This window comes from Miniopterus schreibersii, assembly GCF_964146895.1.
Source record: "Miniopterus schreibersii genome assembly, chromosome: 1".
In the NCBI taxonomy this organism is placed as follows: Eukaryota; Metazoa; Chordata; class Mammalia; order Chiroptera; family Miniopteridae; genus Miniopterus; species Miniopterus schreibersii.
In genome coordinates this window covers 48,290,556-48,308,923 of record NC_138101.1, presented here as the reverse complement: position 1 = coordinate 48,308,923, position 18,368 = coordinate 48,290,556, and the positions used below count along the sequence as shown (strand labels likewise).

The window sequence follows — 18,368 nt, the reverse complement described above, 5'->3', positions numbered from 1 at the left end:
CAACAAGTACCTAGAATCCAACCTCTATAGTAGAGGTAAAAGAATATATAGGATGCCACTGGGCATAATAAGAGCAACTAACCAGGTCCTGTGTGTGGATGGGTATGAATGTATATTGGTGGTTGTTCACAGAAGGCTTTAGGAAGAAGTAACATCTAAACTGAGTTTTCAAAAACCAAGTAGATTCTAGCTAAGTGAATAAGACAGGCTATCATAACAGCTAATAATGTTCCCTCTCAAGGAGCTCCTCCCTTTCAAAACTTCATATGAGAAAACAAACACAATGCATGTATGTACAAAAGCAGTATAAAAAATCTGCAAAAATGCTTTTCATGCGGAGAATTATATCAATTTTACACTGCTGGGTTAATTCATAGTTATAGGAAAGCATTTTTAATTGAAGTTTTGGGAACTAAAGGAGTATAGGTAAAAATGTGCTTTTTAGAGTAGACAAACTTGGATTCAAATTTAAGCTCTGCACCTTTCTAGCATTTACTGAATGACTACTCTGTTATAGATACCCTATTAACTGCTGAAAAGACGCCGTATCAGTATTTTAGAAACATTTTCTCTATCACTCCTTAATATGGAATCCGTTGTTACTCAGCTCCTAATGTAAACCCCACAACTACTGATATATTTCAAGAGTGTTTTTCTCATAAAGCATGTAGCTGGAGGAGCTATTTTGTTATGAAAATAAATATCCTGACACATTCTTGCTTGGATAGGACCAGATATGTACCTGCAGGCAAAGCCAAGATTTTCTTCGAAAAGCACTGGCTACCAGTTATCAAGCACATTATTTCAATTAATCTGCACAATAACCCATGGGGTAGATTATTACAGTGAATCATGCCTCCCTCTGACCATGTGCCTTTGCAATGTAACTTGGCCACTCTTTCCATAAAGAGGTAAACTCATTTCCCTTCCCCTTGAATCTAGGCTGGTCTTGTGACTTACTTTGACCAATATTTGAAAACTGATGTTGTGAGACTTCCAAGGCTAACCTTAAGAGGTCTTGCAGCTTCCAGTCTTACTCTCTTGGTCCTGTAAGAAAGCCTCAGCTGAACTATTGAATGAGAGACCATGTGGAGAAAGAGAGAGACACAGCCAACAGCCAGAGATGTATGGGTGTCCATTTTAGCCCACCAGCCCCAGCTGAGCTGCCAGCAAAGTACACCAGCATGAATGAGCCCAGATAAGGCCAGTTAATCCAAAGAATCCTGAAAAATAATAGTTGTTTTACACCACTAAGTTTTTGGTTTGTTACACAGCAATAAATAACTGAAGCACAAAATAATGTAGGTACTGTTGTTTACCTGCAATTCGGAGCTAAGGAAGTAAATACTTAAGTTTCAGGTATCTACAAACACATGAAAACTGTATCTCTTCTGATAACGAATGCACTTATTTTCTTCAGCAAAACAAAGGAAAGCAAGCATGGGGGGAAAGATAAGTTAGTTTTACTTTCACCCAAACATATAAAAAATATGCAAAAAGTAATGAGCCATGAAGACATATTCAACTTATTTCCAACCCATAGAACACCTCAATATGTAATTAATAACTGTTTAATAATAGTAACAAAGATAATCTTATGGCACTTTGTGTCAGCTACTGTTCTATGTGATGTAAGTGCAATATAAATGTGAATACACAAACATACTATTTTAGTGAGTCAAAAATAAGTCCTCCAATTATCCCCATTTTCCTGAGAGGGAAACTGCCACAGGAAGTAAAGCCCAAAATACACAGCAAAATTTGTCACTGATAAAAGTAGATTACATTTACCACCAAAGAAAAGGCAGTACAGCCTATATAAAACACAGTCAACGTTTCAACGTCCAGGTAAGAGCAGGTGCATGCCATTAATATAGATCAAAGAGATCTCAGCTGTCAGAATGTAAATATTGGGATCAATTTGAGAAGCATGCTGTAATCAAATGCATGTTCTTTATAAAAGAATAGCACTGTGAAATCTAAAAAGAGAAATGTACAATATCTATATCTACCTATGACTAACACTGTTGATGGGCACATGTCACAATTATAACTTGAAGTGGACCTAAGCCTTCTAATAAATTGCGACAAAATTGCCAAACAATCCAGATTCCTGCAAACACCACTACTCTACACATCCTGGCCCATATTATGAGGGCATCATCATCACTTCTTGGCCTTTTGGCTAAGAACAAACGTAGGTATGAGGACATCAGCCTACGTGCCCTTCTTCAGGGTTGGTGGCGGAGAGAGAGTACCCAAAACACAAGGACCCACAGAGCATGGTCCGAGTGGTTCTGAAGGGCAAGATAGCGGCCATACCTCCTCAACCCCCCAAAACCTCAAGAAACCATCTCCCTGAAAAACACTGCATCAAGGTCCCAAAATATAAATTTCCCCCAATTTCAAAAAAGAAAAAAAGGTCCAAAGAGAGGCCAGAATTCGGTGTGAGAAGCCAGCCAGCGATGGGAAGACGCACCGGGGAAGGCTGAGAAGGCCGTGGGAGCAGTCATCCCCCAAACCGCGCTTCCAGAATCCTTAGAGACCAGTAAGGATGCTATCGAGGGCTGAACAAGTTAACAGACACCCCAGGTCCGTGGCCCCAAGGGCTCCCTGCACAGGTCCTCTTCAGCTTTCCGCTGCTTGCAACACTTGCCTCCACAACCGATCTCAGGCCCGCCCCCTTGATCCACAGGCCGGCCACTAGCCACACATCCGAAAGCCGCGGTCAACCCAAGGAGAACAAGTCTGTGGCTTCCCTCCCCCTCCTCCCATGGCCCTCGGAAATACTCACTTGCCCGCCAGATCTTTATGAGAGCCGCTCGAATTCATGAGCTGGGCCAAATCCTGTCGCACGGCTGCCGCCATCTTTCTTCCAGCTCAGCCGAACCTGCCTGGCCCTCACAACCAAATAGAAAACGAGTGTAGTCCTCCAGAGCGCAGCCAGAGGGAACCCGAGATGCCACAGAGTAGCGTCTGTGTGGGCCAGAGCGCCGCGTGTGTGAGCCCGCGCTGAGTCCGCCCAGGGTTGAGTGACGCGAAGCTCCGCTCCTCAGGTCCAGGCCCGCCCAGGCCAATCGCACAGGCTCAAACTCGCACGCTCTCACTTCGGATTGGCCGACGAACTCTAAGGCGTGTGTGGCTTGTGCAACTCCGGTAAGTTCCGGGTACGCAAAACGCCCGCGTTCTTGTTAAGTTCCGTGTCTCACGTCCGTGGTTTACCGTTCTTCGTTCCTTAAGACAGCTCTTAAACCACCTGAGGTCAAGAACGAGTTGTTTTTATTGCCATTTCACCACAAACAGGTACTTTTGTAAAACACACTTTAAAATTTCCGCATCCCTCCTCGTACTCTGTACTCTTTTTATAAGTTGATCATACATCCCATTTTGTCCAGGACAGTGCCATTTTCCATCTGTTGGCCTGGAGTAATTATTAATAACAAGCCCTTTCACTCTAGCAGCTGTTCCATTTGGAAGACGAGTTATACAGTCATCCTGCCTTTGTATGTCATTGTATTCATTTCTTATGTATCCTTACAAAATTTCTGAACATAAAGTAAATTTTCATTCTTCCTTGCTTTCACAAAAGATAACACAGAATATCATTATTCTGCTCTTGATTTTTTTCACTTTTTCTAGATATCTTACCGTGTAAGTCCAGAAAGCTCCCTCATTCTGTTTTAGAGCTGGAAAGTATTACATGAAACAAGGGGGTGCCATAGTTTATTTAATCCTTACAGCTAGACACTTAAGTTATTTATAAGCAATCAACTAATGCTGCAGAGAATAACCTTGTACATACATCATTTGAAACGTGTATAGGTAGAATACATTCCAAGAAGAAGGTCAAAGGGGATATTTACTTGCAATTTTTATAAAAATAGCCAAATTGCACTTTATAGGGATGATTTTGCCTTTCTTCCTGAAATATGTAGAAGTGCAATTTTCTACAGCCTTGCCTACAAAGGATGTCAGACTTTTGAATTTTTTCCACCTTGACATGTGAAAAATAGCATCTTCCCTCTATTAGGAATGAGGAGAAAAAGAAGGCCAGAATAAGAAAATACTTTAAGGAAGTGATATGGAGATTGCCCACATCAATTTAGACCTCACTCCGTGGGCGAGAACTTTGTCAAACACCCATGCCTAGCAACAATGAGACTGGAAATTTTGCTTCCAATTGGGCAAGTTTTTGCCCAGGAAGAAGAAAAGGATGGTTTTAAAGGGATCATCAGCAGTCTCCACTCGTCTGTCCCTCTCCCATCTAAATACCCGTGTGTATTCTTTTTTTTGTACCCTTCTTCTTACCATAGAATACTCTCACCCATAAAGAAAAGAGTTCAATTTCCTATTTATTTTTTTACTTATTGATTTGAGAGAGATCGATTTGTTGTTCCACTTATTTATGCATTCATTCATTGATTCTTGTATGCGCCCTGATCAGAGATCTGACAGTCCTTTCCCCAGTAGCTCTTGATGCTGAGCTTAAGAACCCTTTTGATACCACACTGAGTCCCATAACACCAATTGCTAACAAATAAGGCCCTGGCATAAGCCAGCATAATGCCCCTCAAACCTGGGAGATGCTCCAAGATCCTCTGAACTTTTAAGGGCAATGAGAGGCATCAGGTGTTTTCCTTTGGGTGTCAGTCATGATGCTCTAGCCTGAGCTACCTGGCCAGGGCTCCATTTAGTTTCTATGTCAGCTCAAAATCCAGAATGTCTGTGATACACAATCTTCTCCATCAGGTCAGGTTGTGGATTTTCATGTTTTATAGTTTTATAAACTATAAAACAAACGATCTGCCTCATGCCCATACATGTAATACAAAACAACAGTGGAGCAGGAACAGGATAACCACACTTAAAACTCTGAAAAAGGATAGGAAACACAGCAATTACTTGTCCATAGCAATGGTGAAATCCTGGGTAGGAATTATGAACACCGACTACCCTGGTAGTGGAGAAGTTTCCTTGGTTAAACCCTAATCCTGCTCTTTCAGAAGATCTCCATTGTCTATTATATTCTGTAGGCCAGCCTTGTCCTCTGAATATAGATTAACTGGATTTTGGAGAGTATTCCCTCTTAGGGGGAATGCCTTAGGACTTGAACAATTGGAGACTTTTGTAGGCCAGGTTTTTCAGTGTTTTTATTTTTATTTTAAATATAATTTGGCCCTGGCCAGCTAGCTCAGTTGGTTAGAGCATCCTCCCCATACACCAAAGTTGCAGATTCAAACCCTAGTCAGGGCACATACAAAACTCAATGAATGTGTAAATAAGTAGAACAACAAATCAATTTCTCTCTCTCTTTCTCTCTCTCTCAAATCAATCCATAAAATAAAAATATTATTTCATTGAATATTCAGTAAACTTTGCTTGCAGACGGCTTCAGGTGCCAGTAACCACACCCAAAACTGTTTCTAGAAGTAGTTGTTAAACCTGCCATATTTCCTACTTCCACTCTCAACCTATTTTTTTTTGTAGTTTTCAACCCATTCTTAACATCTTTTTAATGATGGCAGCCTTGAAATCATCTGAAACAATAGGCTTAAATGAGAAGAGAACTCTATTAATTTGATTTTTGCTTCCCCTTATCTTTGTTCTCTGGAGTGTGTGTGTTCACGTGTGCGTGCTTGCGCCAGAAAGTCTTAATGGGCTATGAGGAATCTCAAAGCCAAGTCTCCTCTTCTGCTGTTTAGGGGTACAGAGGCAGTTGGCTTTTTCAACTTAGTGAAGCCCCAGAATTTCTGTACATTCTACTGCTTATTACTGTGACTTCAAACTTTACTTGTAATGCCTTGCTGTAAGCAAAAAAGAAGCAGCCACAGACACAAATTGTCTCCTTCCAGATACTTTCACTGGAGCTATAAGCTAAAGAGGGAGGTTGTCTGCCTTCCTAGTTAGTGTAGGCAGCAATTTTACTAAATTTTTTGGCATAATAAGGCCTCCCCTTTCCAGGCTGCTTGTTATCCCTGCCCGACCTCTAAAAGAATGCTGCTCCCTATTTTTAAGTTTTGCTTATAGCAGTGAAGGAAAACAAACCTTCAAGGCACTCAAAGCTTATTCTCACCCTCTTTTCAGTTGCTTAGCAAGAAGTTAGCTAAGCACATCTGAATTAACGCAAGGGAAGTGCACAAATCCTACTTCTTTTTCACTGTGCAAAACCTTGGGTCCCAGCCTGATCTGCTGACTCAAAATTGTTAACAAAATCCCTCTAGTAATTCTTTCGTTCACATTACAGTTTGAGTAGCCCTGCTGCAGAGGATGACAACACCACTGATAGAGGAGCTGTTCTCACTAAACTCATGTCAAATAAGGCCATTTCCCTGACCAGGACACCCTATTTTTACATATTCAACTAGGTGGCCTCTACACCTTCAGTTTCCCTACAAATATGCAAAGGTGTTCATTCTGGGGGCCTTTTCCTGGCACATCTTCCACTCTGTCCCATGTGCCCAGCTCATGTACGCCTCGCTAGAGAAGAAAAAAAGAGCATAGGTAATTGTATATATTCTGCTTTTTCTGAGCCCTAATCCTTACTGTATATTGATTCCTCATGTTGTTAGTGCTGTGTAACAGAATTGTTCTAGAGTGATCTTGTTTGTTTTCTATCCTAGACCCAGAATCAGTCACTTTTTCAAAAAGTTCTTGTTTGTTTAGTTCCTTTTAGGAATTGACATTTACAGATAACAATCTGAGTGCTAGGGATTCTCATTGCTACTGTATTGCTCATTTGGGAAGCTCTTCATAGAACAGAACTAGGAACTATCTACATACTTGAAGGATAAAAGAACTCATGAGCTCATACTGATACTTCCAAATCCCATTTAGGTGATTTTATTTAACTTCTTCTGTATTACATCTATAGGTCCTCCACATCCAGAATCCTGGTTCACAAGTACATAAGGGATCATAGAATCAGTATATTACATAATTATTCATTTCATTCATCCCATGTTATACACACAACAGCCTCAGGATAACAATACTAATACTAATACCTCCAATATGATTGCTGAAAAGAGTTAAATATTTTCCTGCTATTCCTCTCCCTCTTTCCTCTTATTTTTTAATCATACTATATCCGTATCATGAGCACATATATCCATTACAAACAATACTTTTTCATTTTCATTTTCATTTAATCTTAGTTCTATAAGTAATACATATTTAATGCTCATCATCAGCTCTTACATTGATATCTCACTAGCCATCTTGGTTGTCTGAAGCTAGTTCTTTAATAGTTTTCTATGGAAGGGCTTATGGAAACCATATTCTTGTATGTTGGTGACATCTTGTGCTTTTATGTTTAAAAATCAGTTTGTTAGATAAATAAACCTTGATTCACTTTTCTTGAGAATCTTAGGTATGGTACTCCATTTTCTCGTGGCATAAAGCATTGCTGAAAAAAATCTCATGAGAATATAATTTTCTTTCCCTTATAAGTTACCTACTCTTTTCACCTAGATGCCCCCCAATGTTTTCTCCTCTAACACTGAGTAATTTTACTAGATTATGTGTTGGTGTTGGTCATTCCCGGTCAGTATTCTCAGGTAGATTGCGTGCTCTTTCAATATGCAGTTCCAATTTTTTCCAACAGCATTATCTTTAATAATATTTTTGTACTTGTGCTATTCTTTGGTTACTTTCTTCAGAAACTATTATCTATGTATTAGATTTTCTTTACCTATCTTTAATAGTCACCCTTCCTCAAAATCTTTTTATTTCTGTTTTCACATCTTTTTTTAATTAAAAAAAAAATCCTTTCTTTTAACTCTCTATTTCTCTTAAGGCATTAGCTGCTGTTTTTATTTACTCCTGGTTTTCTTCTAGTTTAGTCTTCATTTCTAAAATGTTATTTTTATTTCTAATTCTTTCCTTAGTTCTGCCATTCATTCTGGGTGTTTCTAATTTTATTATGTTGCTCTGTCATGTCCTGTATCATTTTCTTTCCAATTTAAGTAGTGTGAAAAAAGTGTATTAAGGCTTAAAGAAAAATCTTTTCAATTTAACTGGTGATTACCTTCCCTTTTCTGACATTCACTATCAAACACTTTTTCTGTAATAATATATGAGAACAGGTATTCATCCATTTGCTCCCTTCGAGACACTTTAGCCCCTTATTGCCTCTTTAAAATAAGAGTCACAACTAGGTGTTTTTTAAAATTTGTCATCATTAAATGTCTCAATTTTAAACAGATTCTTGGACTGGGGACTCATATCCATCAGCTCGTTCAACTTTAGCACCTGTCTCACCCCCAGAAGCTTTTCCAGAACTGCTACCTTCACGGTGAAGCTCCATGAGTTTTCCCAATTCATATTTGGGATTCTTCAGCATTTTGACTTTTCTAACAAAGACATCATGGAGCGCATAAACATATTGACAAGCCTTTTCTGTGTCTTTTCCAATGCGATATGGAATCAGTTTATTAACCACTTCTTTCAAATCATTTGTCTGCACCTCTGGGGTCATGATTTCAATCATCTTCTTCCAGATTTCGCACAAAGCTCTGATCCACAATCTGCAGCAACCATCCCAGGAAACCTAACAATTCCTGTAGCAGTCGGCCCAAAATGGCCACCAATTGATCAGTAACTAGCAGATTGTCAAAATTTTGCCCCCACTTTGACCTTACGACCGACCAGAGAAGTCAAATATGCTCCCCTAATCAATCACACAGGATGCCCCACTTTAAGTTAGGCTGCTTGACAGTTTCCCCATGCCAACAGCCTCTATCAGGAAGGGCACACCTGAATTCCCTTTTCTATAAAGTTACGAAGCTTTTCTATTCCATGCCTGCCTTTGACTCCCTGACAACACGGTGATGGTGGCCGAGTCCCTTGCTATAGAAAACTCTGTATAAATAGCCTCTCCTTGGTTGGTCTTCATGTTTACTTCCACACCTTTCCCCTCACCTTTTCCTGTCCCTTCCCTCTTCCTCTCCCAGATCCCAGTCCCCCTTGTTCTTGCTTTTCTTCTTTTTGTAGGTAACTTGTTCTTTCCACTTGGAAGCTTTAAAGATCTCTTTACAGGGGTTTTCTTCAGGTATGCTTAGGTCTGTCTTTTCTCACTGATCTTACCTGAGACTCAGTGACCTCTTTTATCTGCAAATGCAAGTCTGTCTTTAGGTAGGGGAAATTTTCCATTATTATTTGTTTAATTGTTACCTCTCTTTTATCTGTTTCTTTCTCTCCTTCTGGAACTCCAAATAGTCATATATCAGTTTTCTTTATATTTTTTGCTCTGTGCTTTGAGATATCTTTTACACTTCTCATTCCACTTAGCGAGAGTCAATCATTCTCCTTCAATATATCTTCAATGATGTGTTTTAAAAATAATGCTTTTTATGTGTTGTGTAAAAATGTTATAGCTACTTTATTTGTAATAGCCCAGGTGAAAACTACCCAAATGTTCATCATCAGGAAAGTAGATAAACAAGGTGTGGTGTATTCATTCAATAGAATACTGCTCAGTATTAAAAAGAAAAAAATCCTACAGATACAGGTGTGAAAAAGCAAAGTTCAGCTGAGTACACTTGAAGATCTAATTTGCTTTATTAGGTGATTCATGAATCGGGTAGCATCCCATCTAGCAACTAGAAAGGTGTTCCAAGGAGTTGTGCAAAAATGGAAGGTTTTTATAGGACAAGAAAGTTAAGAGTGGATTATTTAAGCAAGGTCTCCTTCCCTTAGGGGAAGCCTTATCAAGCAGATTATTTACTAGTGCTGACAAGGGAATTTTAGACTGATTGGTTTAAAATTCCACTCCTGGGAGAGGGTGAAACTGCAGTTTGGTTAGGAATTAAGTCTTTGTGGGGCTTAGCACAAGTGACTCCATTTTGAGTTTGTTGTTGTTTCAAACTGTATCCAGCTTTATTAAAGATACTTTTCATAAACAGTCATGGTATTTCAGACAGGACCTGGGCAGACAATTGTTAACAGTATACAATAACTTTTAAATTCCCTTCTTCAAGAGACTACCAAAATCAGAAAGCCAACATAAAACCCAGTGAAGTCTTCATCTGATGCTCTGAACTGGGAAAGCTTAGAGTGAGGGTTGACATTTCACATTAAGCATGTTGTTTAACAACTTTTGACAAGCTGACCCTGACTTTCAGGAAATGAAAATGGCAGAATTATCATTCTGTAGATCCACAATCCAAAAAAAAGAACTGCTACTGTTTTGAGGGATGCCATTTCAGTGGTGACACTGGAAAGTCCAAGTTTCCCAACATACTGGTAACCAATTTTGGGGGGTCAGGTCCCAGCAGGTCTCTGGGCTTAAAGGAGTCAGTGTATGCTTAAAGTGGAGAGGGAGGAAAGGACATAAAAATGAATTTTAGTTTCCCTGCATTACAAGGTGTGGCAAGGTGGCTAATGTATGTCAACATCAAGAGATCCGTCCTCCCAGGAACCAAGAGGAAGTCTCTCAAAACTAGAAGGGAAAGGTGTTTTCTCCCATGTAAGTCCAGCTTTGAAGACGTTCTGTTAGTACTATATGTCCTTCCCCCAAAAAACAACAATGAAGTGTCCTGTGTGCTAACAATATAGCTTTAAAAAAAAAAAGTAGAACAAAATTCTGCATTTTTATAGAACTTAATAAATAAAAATAGTATTTCATACTGTACAGTCACCAGAAATACACAGTTATAAAAAATGCACACACTTCACTTGGCATCTCCAGCACCTTCAGCTTTCTGTGCCTGGTCTCTTTTGGCATCTCCATTCTCTGCAGGGTTACTCCCATCCTTGCCAGCATCAGCTCTCCCCTTTTTCCCTTTGGGTACCTTCTCTCCCTTCTTTGCAGGTGCCTTTTTAGGCTTGGGCTCTGGTTTTGGAGGAGCAGGTTAAGCTGATGACCTGGCGGATCTTCTCTGTGGTTAGTTCTTTGCCTTGGCTTTATCTCCCGTCAGCCTGTCTCTTTAGCATGATGGCGATGGTGGTGGGACAGACGACCTGGACGCGGAGATGCAGCAGCTCGTGGGCTTTGGTCAGTCCAGGGTCGTTCTTGCCTCTTCTTCACACTGTTTGGGTTTGCTGTTTCTTTTGAACACATGTAACAATATGAATGAATCTCAAAAACAATACACAGTGAAGGAAGCCAGACATAAAAAAACATATATACATAATTGCATGCAGTAGTACCCACTTATTTGTAGGGGATGTGGTCCAAGACCCCCAGTGTCCCAGTGGATGCCTGAAACAGTGGATAGCACTGAACCCTATTCATACTATGTTTTTTTCTTTTACGTACATACCTATGCTAAAGTTGAATTATAAATTAGACACAGTAAGAGACTTACAATAATAGCTAATAATAAAATAGAACAATTCTAACAATATACTGTAATAAAAGTTATGTGAATGTGATCTCTCCTCAAAATACTTTATTGTACTCTACTCACCTTTTCACTTAAAGGAAGGACTTTACAGCTTCTCTTTGGCATATCCAAATTGCCAGCATCACTACTCTTATGCTTTGGGGCCATTATTAAGATAAGAGTTACTTGACCACAGGTACTGTGGTACCATCTCAGTTAATCTGGTAACCCAGACAGCTACGAAATGACTAATGGACAAATACAGCATGGATAAGCTGGACTGCGGGATGATTCACGTCCTAGACAGGACGGAGCCGATGACGGTATGAGATTTCATCTGATTCTCAGAACAGCATGTAATTTAAAATTTATCAATTGTTTATTTCTGGACTTTTCCATTTAGTATTCTCAGACTTGCCTATAGTTTGCCATAGCTTGATTGTCACAAGTTACAATTCTCTGCTATTCCCAAATAAACTCATTTTGCTGGCAAAATTACTGGCTATTTTATTTTTGAGGTTGAAATTATGATTCTATCTACATGTTTTTGGTTGTGTTTTTTTTTTTTTTAAAAAAAACATATCTTTATTGATTTCAGAGAAAGGAAAAGAGGGGGAGAGAGAGAGATAGAAACATCAATGATGAGAGATTCATTGATCGGCTGCCTAGCCTGCAACCCGGGCATGTGCCCTGACCAGGAATCGAACCCCAATCTCTTGGATCCTAGGTCGATGCTCAACCACTGAGCCACGCCCAGCCAGGCTACCTACATGTTGTAAATCAGACAAAACTAATCTGTGGTTATTGAAAATCAGAAATTACCTGGGGAGGGGGACGGGTGGGAATTTACTAGGAAGTAGTAAGAGATGATAGAAATGTTCTCTATATTAATAGGAGTGTGGGTTATATGCATGTATTGATTTATCAAAGTTCATTAAATTTTACACTTAAGACCTGTGCATTTCACTGAATGTAAAACCTCAATTTAAAAAGGGAATGAAACCATGCTTTTTGTTCTACAGTTTTGTGTGTATATATTGAATTTAGTCTTCTGAAGTACTTTTATTTACATATACATGTAAATATATATATATATATACACATATACATATATATATGGTTTAAGTTGTCTTCTGTCTTCTGTAGCAGTTTCAAAGACTAGTACTCATCCAGCCTCAGAGGAAGAGAAGTTTCAACATAATTGTTCTGCTACCCCAAAGTTCCACAGGTGTCAGGATGACCAGCAGGTCCTCTTGAGAGCGATCCCCGGGCAGGCCTATGGATCTTAACAAGTGATACTGTCTCCATTGTACAGTGTGTTCTGATCCTCTTTCATTTCTATCTCTGGACTCACTATAACCTTAGGCTTCATTCATGCCATCTAGTGTCCACTGTGTCTGTCTGCTGGTTCCCACATAGTCATGTTTCAAGTGCGGGTCATATATTTGAATTGGAAGTGAGGGGAAGGGCAAAAGAGATGTGATAGCCTGACTCAGTTTTGTAGATTACCTGGTACACAGAACTGTGTGCTTTGTATTTAGTAAGTGCTCAAAAAATATTTGTTAAATTGAGTAAAGAACATAGTTGGGTAAATAGAAGACACCTAGAAAACCCCAGCATCATTGAATGTGAAGTTGTGTCCATCTAAATCTCCCTTCTCTGGGGGTGGCACTAAAATCAAGGAGTACACAAATCCAAAGATTGATTAGGAACTGATGTCAGTAAGGTGGAGAAGATGTTCTGAATATGCCACCAACTGTAGCAATAACCAGAAGCAGGTAGTGAAACTTGGATCATAAAGCAAGAACTCTAAGAGATAGAAAGCAAATAGGAAGGGTTGGGTTAAGAGAATAAGTAGGACAGCCCTGGATAAAAACTGATGAGAATTGTGGTCCAACAACAGAGACCCCCCCCCCCGATTATCTTAATAAAAATAACACCTGGAGAAGTTCCAGCTTCTCCCTCGGTGTAGAAAGCTGGAGAAAGCATTACTCTCACCACCGCAACAATAAACTAGGTAATCTACAAAATCATAACCTATACTGAACCAGAGAGCTGAGGTCACAGAGCAACAACTGGCCTGAAATGTAAGGAAAGACTGGTGCTTTTTAACACAGAAGAGATGAAAACACTGGGTCATCTGTGGCCGAGCATGGGAAGGAAGATTGTGCAGCCATTCAAACAGGAAAGAAGAATTCTGCTACATTTTAAAATAAAATGTTAAAGACTGAGTGTGGGCTGGCATGGGAAGCCCATGGGAGCCACAATCATAAGGGGCGTTCACATCTACTCGCAGGCTTTTCTCCAGGGACGTCCACTGGGCATCCAGAACAAAGATTGGGGGCAGGGTGGCAGACAGAGACTTCGGGGCGTAGAGGCCTAGAGGAGAGGAGTGGCTGCCCCTTGGGAAAGGCAGTATGAAGCCCGGACCCTTCTCCTCTAAGGAACAAAAAACTTAAACTGATGGAGGAAGGTAGCAAGCCTGCTGTTCTTCAAGGGACAGGTGGAAGCTCATTGCAACTAGAGTTACAGGAAAAACGAAAAAAAAAACAACCTTCTATTCCTGGGAGAGGACTGGAAACTGCCCTGGGCCTAGACCATTAGACGTCATAATGCTGGGGAGGATCAGGATCACTGAGACCCAGGGACCCAAAGCCTGCATAAGAATGAAGTTGGGCCCTGGCTGGTGTGGCTCAGTTGGTTGAGCATCCTCCCATGCACCAAAAGGTCGCTGGTTCAATTCTGGTCAGGGTACATGCGGGGGTTGCTGGCTTGATCCCCAGTAGGGGGCGTGCAGGAGGCAGCCAATCCGTGTTTCTCTCACATCAATGCTTCTCTCCCTCTCTCCCTTTCCCTTCCTCCCTCTCTAAAATCAATAAAAACACATTTTAAAAAAAATGAAGTTGGAACAGGATTGAAGAGAAAGCTGTCTTCCTTACCCTCACCTCCACAATCAGTCTAGCAAGCACCAAGTAATAAGCGGCTTACTGCTGGAAAAAGAGCATGAGCTTAGAGTGACCCTGAGTGGCAGGAGCACAGAAGGCCTAACGCTGGACTTAAGACAAATGGACTCATGAACAAAGGAACTTATAAATAATCTTTTGGAAACTAACCTACTTTAAGAGAATCTTACCAACTATAGTGTACTTTGTACCTATCATCATGCCTGGCACATAATAGGTACCGAGTAATACATTTTGTCTTGCTGGGTCTCTGACTTTAACGTGAATGCTTGTGCCATTTCACTCTTAATGTATGATGCTTCTGGTGTTTTCTGATGACTGTCTTGATCCAATTAAGGAAATGTGCTTTCACTTGGCCAGGCATGGCTCAGCGGTTGAGCATCAACCTAGGATCCAGGAGATTGTGGATCAATTCCTGGTCAGGGCACATGCCTGGGGTTGCGGGCTCCGGGGCGTGAAGGAGGCAGCTAATCAATGACGTTTCTCTCTCTCTCCCTTCTCTCTCTGAAATCAATAAAGATATATTTTTTAAAATAGAAAATGTGCTTTCATTTCTTGTTTACCAAGAATTTTTAAAATTCAGAAATGGCTTTTGAATGTTATACAGTGCATCCCTAGAGCATATCCTTTGGCATTTCTCCTTTAATTCGATGAAGTACATAGGCAGATTTCTTTTTTTTTTTAAAGATTTTTTTTTTTAAATATATCTTTATTGATTTCAGAGAGAGGAGAGGAGAAGGAGAGAGAGAGATAGAAACATCAATGATGAGAGAGTCATTGATCAAGCCCACAACCCGGGCATGTGCCCTGACCTGGAATTGACCCTCGACCACCTGGATCCTAGGTGACCCTCAATCGCCGAGCCACACCCAGCCGGGCCATAAGCAGATTTCTTAATAAACTGTACTTTGTCATGGTGTGAATTCTTTTTATTACTACATCACTGGATTTGATATCTTAATACTCAATTTTTGTCTTTGTCTTCAGAACAAAGTCATAGTGAGAACAGAAGATTTTTTTTTTTTTGGTACTGTTTGCCTTGGATTTTGGTATCAGAGTTATGCTAGCCCATGTGTAATAAAGTAGGAAATTTTCTCCTTTTGGGGGATTCTTGTTTCCCTAGAGTTCACTTGGGTTTGGGTACCCCATCTCACTCCCTTCTTCCTTCTGTAGGTGCCCCACAGTACCACCAATTATTTAACCATGATGATGTTTTCTCACAATAGCTTTCAAGGCTCCTGGTCAAGGGGGCTCACCTACTGATCCTCAACAAAGCCTGTGTCTCATTCAGCTTTTTCACATTCCTTGCACAGGCCACAGCCTTGACCACTTCCAAGCCTTTGTTAATTTCATGTCACTTGCCTTGCTAAATTCTAAGGACTGAGTATGAGGTGGGAAGCCTAACAAGCAACTGAGGCAGAGACTGTAGCTGCTTGACACCCCTCTCTTCATTTAACTCTCAGAATCCTGGGAAGCTTTATTTTTTATTTTGTAGATGGGAAAAGAAACTTGACAAATGTTATCCACTAGTAAGTGGGGGTGCCGGAATTTAAATCCAGGACTGCCTGACTGCAAAGTGATTGCTGCTTCCACTGCATCTCACCCTCCTCCACTGTTCAGGGGCTACAGTCTCTCACGTCGACCTGTAAGTCCTCCGTGCTCCATTAGCAATTATAGACGGTGCCACACTATGTCACATTACACTCTTTTGTAATGCCCATTGTTTCTTCTGAGTAGTTCTTGTCTCACCAGGAGCAGGTATTAACTGAATAACCTCTTGGTGCCTGTTCATCCAACTCCAAATTTAGGCACCTTTTCTTATTTTATAATAAAGAGAGCGGAGGAAATAGAAGGAAAAGGTGACTAAATAAAAAATTTTTTTGATTGTGTTAGCCTTAGCTGTATACTGCAAAAAAAACTCTTTCAAAATAAGTTTAATTCTGCGTGGTCTCCAGGGCCTTTTTAGCTACCCCTACAAAAGTAGTGCCTAAAAAGGACAAGATTTGGCATTTGTGGATATAGATTACCTTCCCACCCAAGCACCTCAAACAGCGGCGGGACGCTCGAAACCGCACCTACGAAGCGCACGGACTTCCCCCCGAGGAATGCGAGACGAGGCAGGCCCTCCCAAAGGCGAGCGCGATCCCGCGCCCCCCTCCCAGCGCCGCGGATGGAACATTCCGTGCGAAAGCTCTGCCCGAGCTCCCACTTGGCGTCACGTGGACCTGGAGCGTACTTCGGGCGCCTTGCGGAATGACGCGAGCTCGGGTTGCCAAGGGGAGGGGCCGGCGCCGCGGGCGGGGCGGGGCGGAGAAAGCCGGCGGGAGAGGCGGGGCTGGCGGAGTGGAGGGGCGGGCGGAGAGGGGCGCGCGGGTGGGGAGGGCCCAGCGTATTATGGGATGCGGCGGTGGAATGGCGCTGGGCGCGTGATTTTGAACAAACCCGGGTCTGTGTCTCGGAGGCGCCGCCGCCGCCGCGGCAGCTGGGAGCCCAGGGAGCGCGGCGCGAGGAGAAGGCGGCGGCGCCGCCGGCTTCGGTGAGTGTCAGACCCCGGGGTGGGAGGCATCTGAGCCGGCGGGCGGACGGGCGGGCAGGGGCGCGGGCCCTCGCTGCGGGTGGTGGCGCGGGCCGAGGGCGTCTGACCGCTCTCTCGGGGAGCCGGGGCTGGTGGGTCTTGGCGGAGAGCGGGAACCTGCAGGCTGGGGGGTCTCCGGGCCCCACCCCCGGGCCGCAGTGGGCGGGAGGATCCTCCGGGCTCGGCCCCTTCCCGCCCGCACCCGGGAGGGCGGCTGTCACCGGCTGCCCGCCCTTCCTGGCCGTCTGGAGGAAGGGCTCCCGCGGCTGTTGACAGGCACACTGCGTGGCCGGGGAAGTCGGCCGTGTCGGCCCCGGGTTTCTGGGAACCGGTTTTGCTGCTGTGTCATTTTGTACCAGCCCCTTCTCTCCCTGCTGCCCGCCGCCCCGTTCTCCCTACGCCCCTTTGTATAGTATCTTCGTGTGTGTCCGTTTTCCTCGCGAAGCCCACCAGCCAAATGTCATAATGTCCCCGAGGTGCACGGGGGAAGGGAGCGGGCCGGGACTTAGCTGGGCCAAGCAACGGTAAATACCAAGCAGAGTGCGGGTGGACGCGGCTGTCGGTGGGGAAATAAAGTTTAAAGATGAAGGCGCTGGGAAGTCTTGATACTTTCAAGCCTGTAGCAGGCTGCATATAGAGACGGCGATTAGGCTGGGTGGTAAATAACACTAGTTTAATCCTGAATCTACCGACTTTTATATGGAGTTGTCATTCAAGCAAGGTAAGGAAATGAAATGGGTTTTTCAACTTCTACCTCACTCTTCTTAGACTGACTTTTTAAAAAGACAGTCGAGTGGCCGTATTCGAAACCTTGAAATTCAGTTCGCTCATTTCAGATTGGTCTTTCAGAGTTTATGCTGTATTTGATAGGTATGGAATTCAGTCTTTGAATGGGTGATTATCAGATCTTTCTGAAATTAACAAATGTAGCCAATTTAGGTTTTTAAAAAATTCCGGTCTCGTCAGAAGCCTTGCAGCTTATGTTTTCTTGTTATTTCTTTGATGATTAAGAGATGCCTATGTTAGCCCTGGCCGGGTAGCTCAGTTGGTTAGAGCGTCCTCTCGGTACACCACGGCTGCGGGTTCGATCCTCGGTCAGGGCACATACAAGAAGCAACCAATGAATGCATAAATAAAGTGGAACAACAAACCCCCCCTCCCCCCCCGCCCCGCTCTCGCTCTCTCCCCTTCTCCCAAATTAAAAAAAAACACAAACCCCTATGTTCTTTTTTATTTATTAAACTGCACGATGAGCGGAGCTAGTGCGGGTGGATGGATAACTCTGGGGTCTTGTTCTAGAGCAGGTTGTTTATTTTCACTGTTAATCCATGAATAGGATCAATACATTTTAAACGCAGTTGGGCTTTGATGTCTTAAACCAATGACAAACTGGAAGTTACAGTGTTCATGGACAGAAATAATCAGATGAAAATAAGTGGAAAGAAAAATAGTTCAGAACTTTGTTTTGACCACAGTATCTGCATGAGGATCAATGCCTGTAATTTA

General features: G+C 42.2%; 2 protein-coding genes across 4 annotated transcripts in view; one reads left to right on the top strand and one right to left on the bottom strand.

Moving 5' to 3' along the window:
• Positions 1-3,095, bottom strand: part of COPS4 (COP9 signalosome subunit 4) — a 35,985-nt gene extending 32,890 nt beyond the window's left edge. The window contains exon 1 of one of the 2 annotated variants that reach the window (XM_081140151.1): positions 2,795-3,095. In XM_081140151.1, the coding sequence (XP_080996277.1) occupies positions 2,795-2,868 (74 nt within the window). In that variant the 5' untranslated portion in view covers positions 2,869-3,095. The remainder of the gene's footprint in view (positions 1-2,794) is intronic. The other variant, XM_081140152.1, reaches the window with a different exon arrangement.
• Positions 3,096-16,662: 13,567 nt separating this feature from the next.
• The window catches only part of LIN54 (lin-54 DREAM MuvB core complex component), a 57,560-nt gene continuing 55,854 nt past the window's right edge, over positions 16,663-18,368 (top strand). For both annotated transcript variants that reach the window (XM_081162405.1, XM_081162401.1), the window contains exon 1: positions 16,663-16,823. The gene's annotated coding sequence lies outside the window, so the exon portion shown is untranslated. The remainder of the gene's footprint in view (positions 16,824-18,368) is intronic.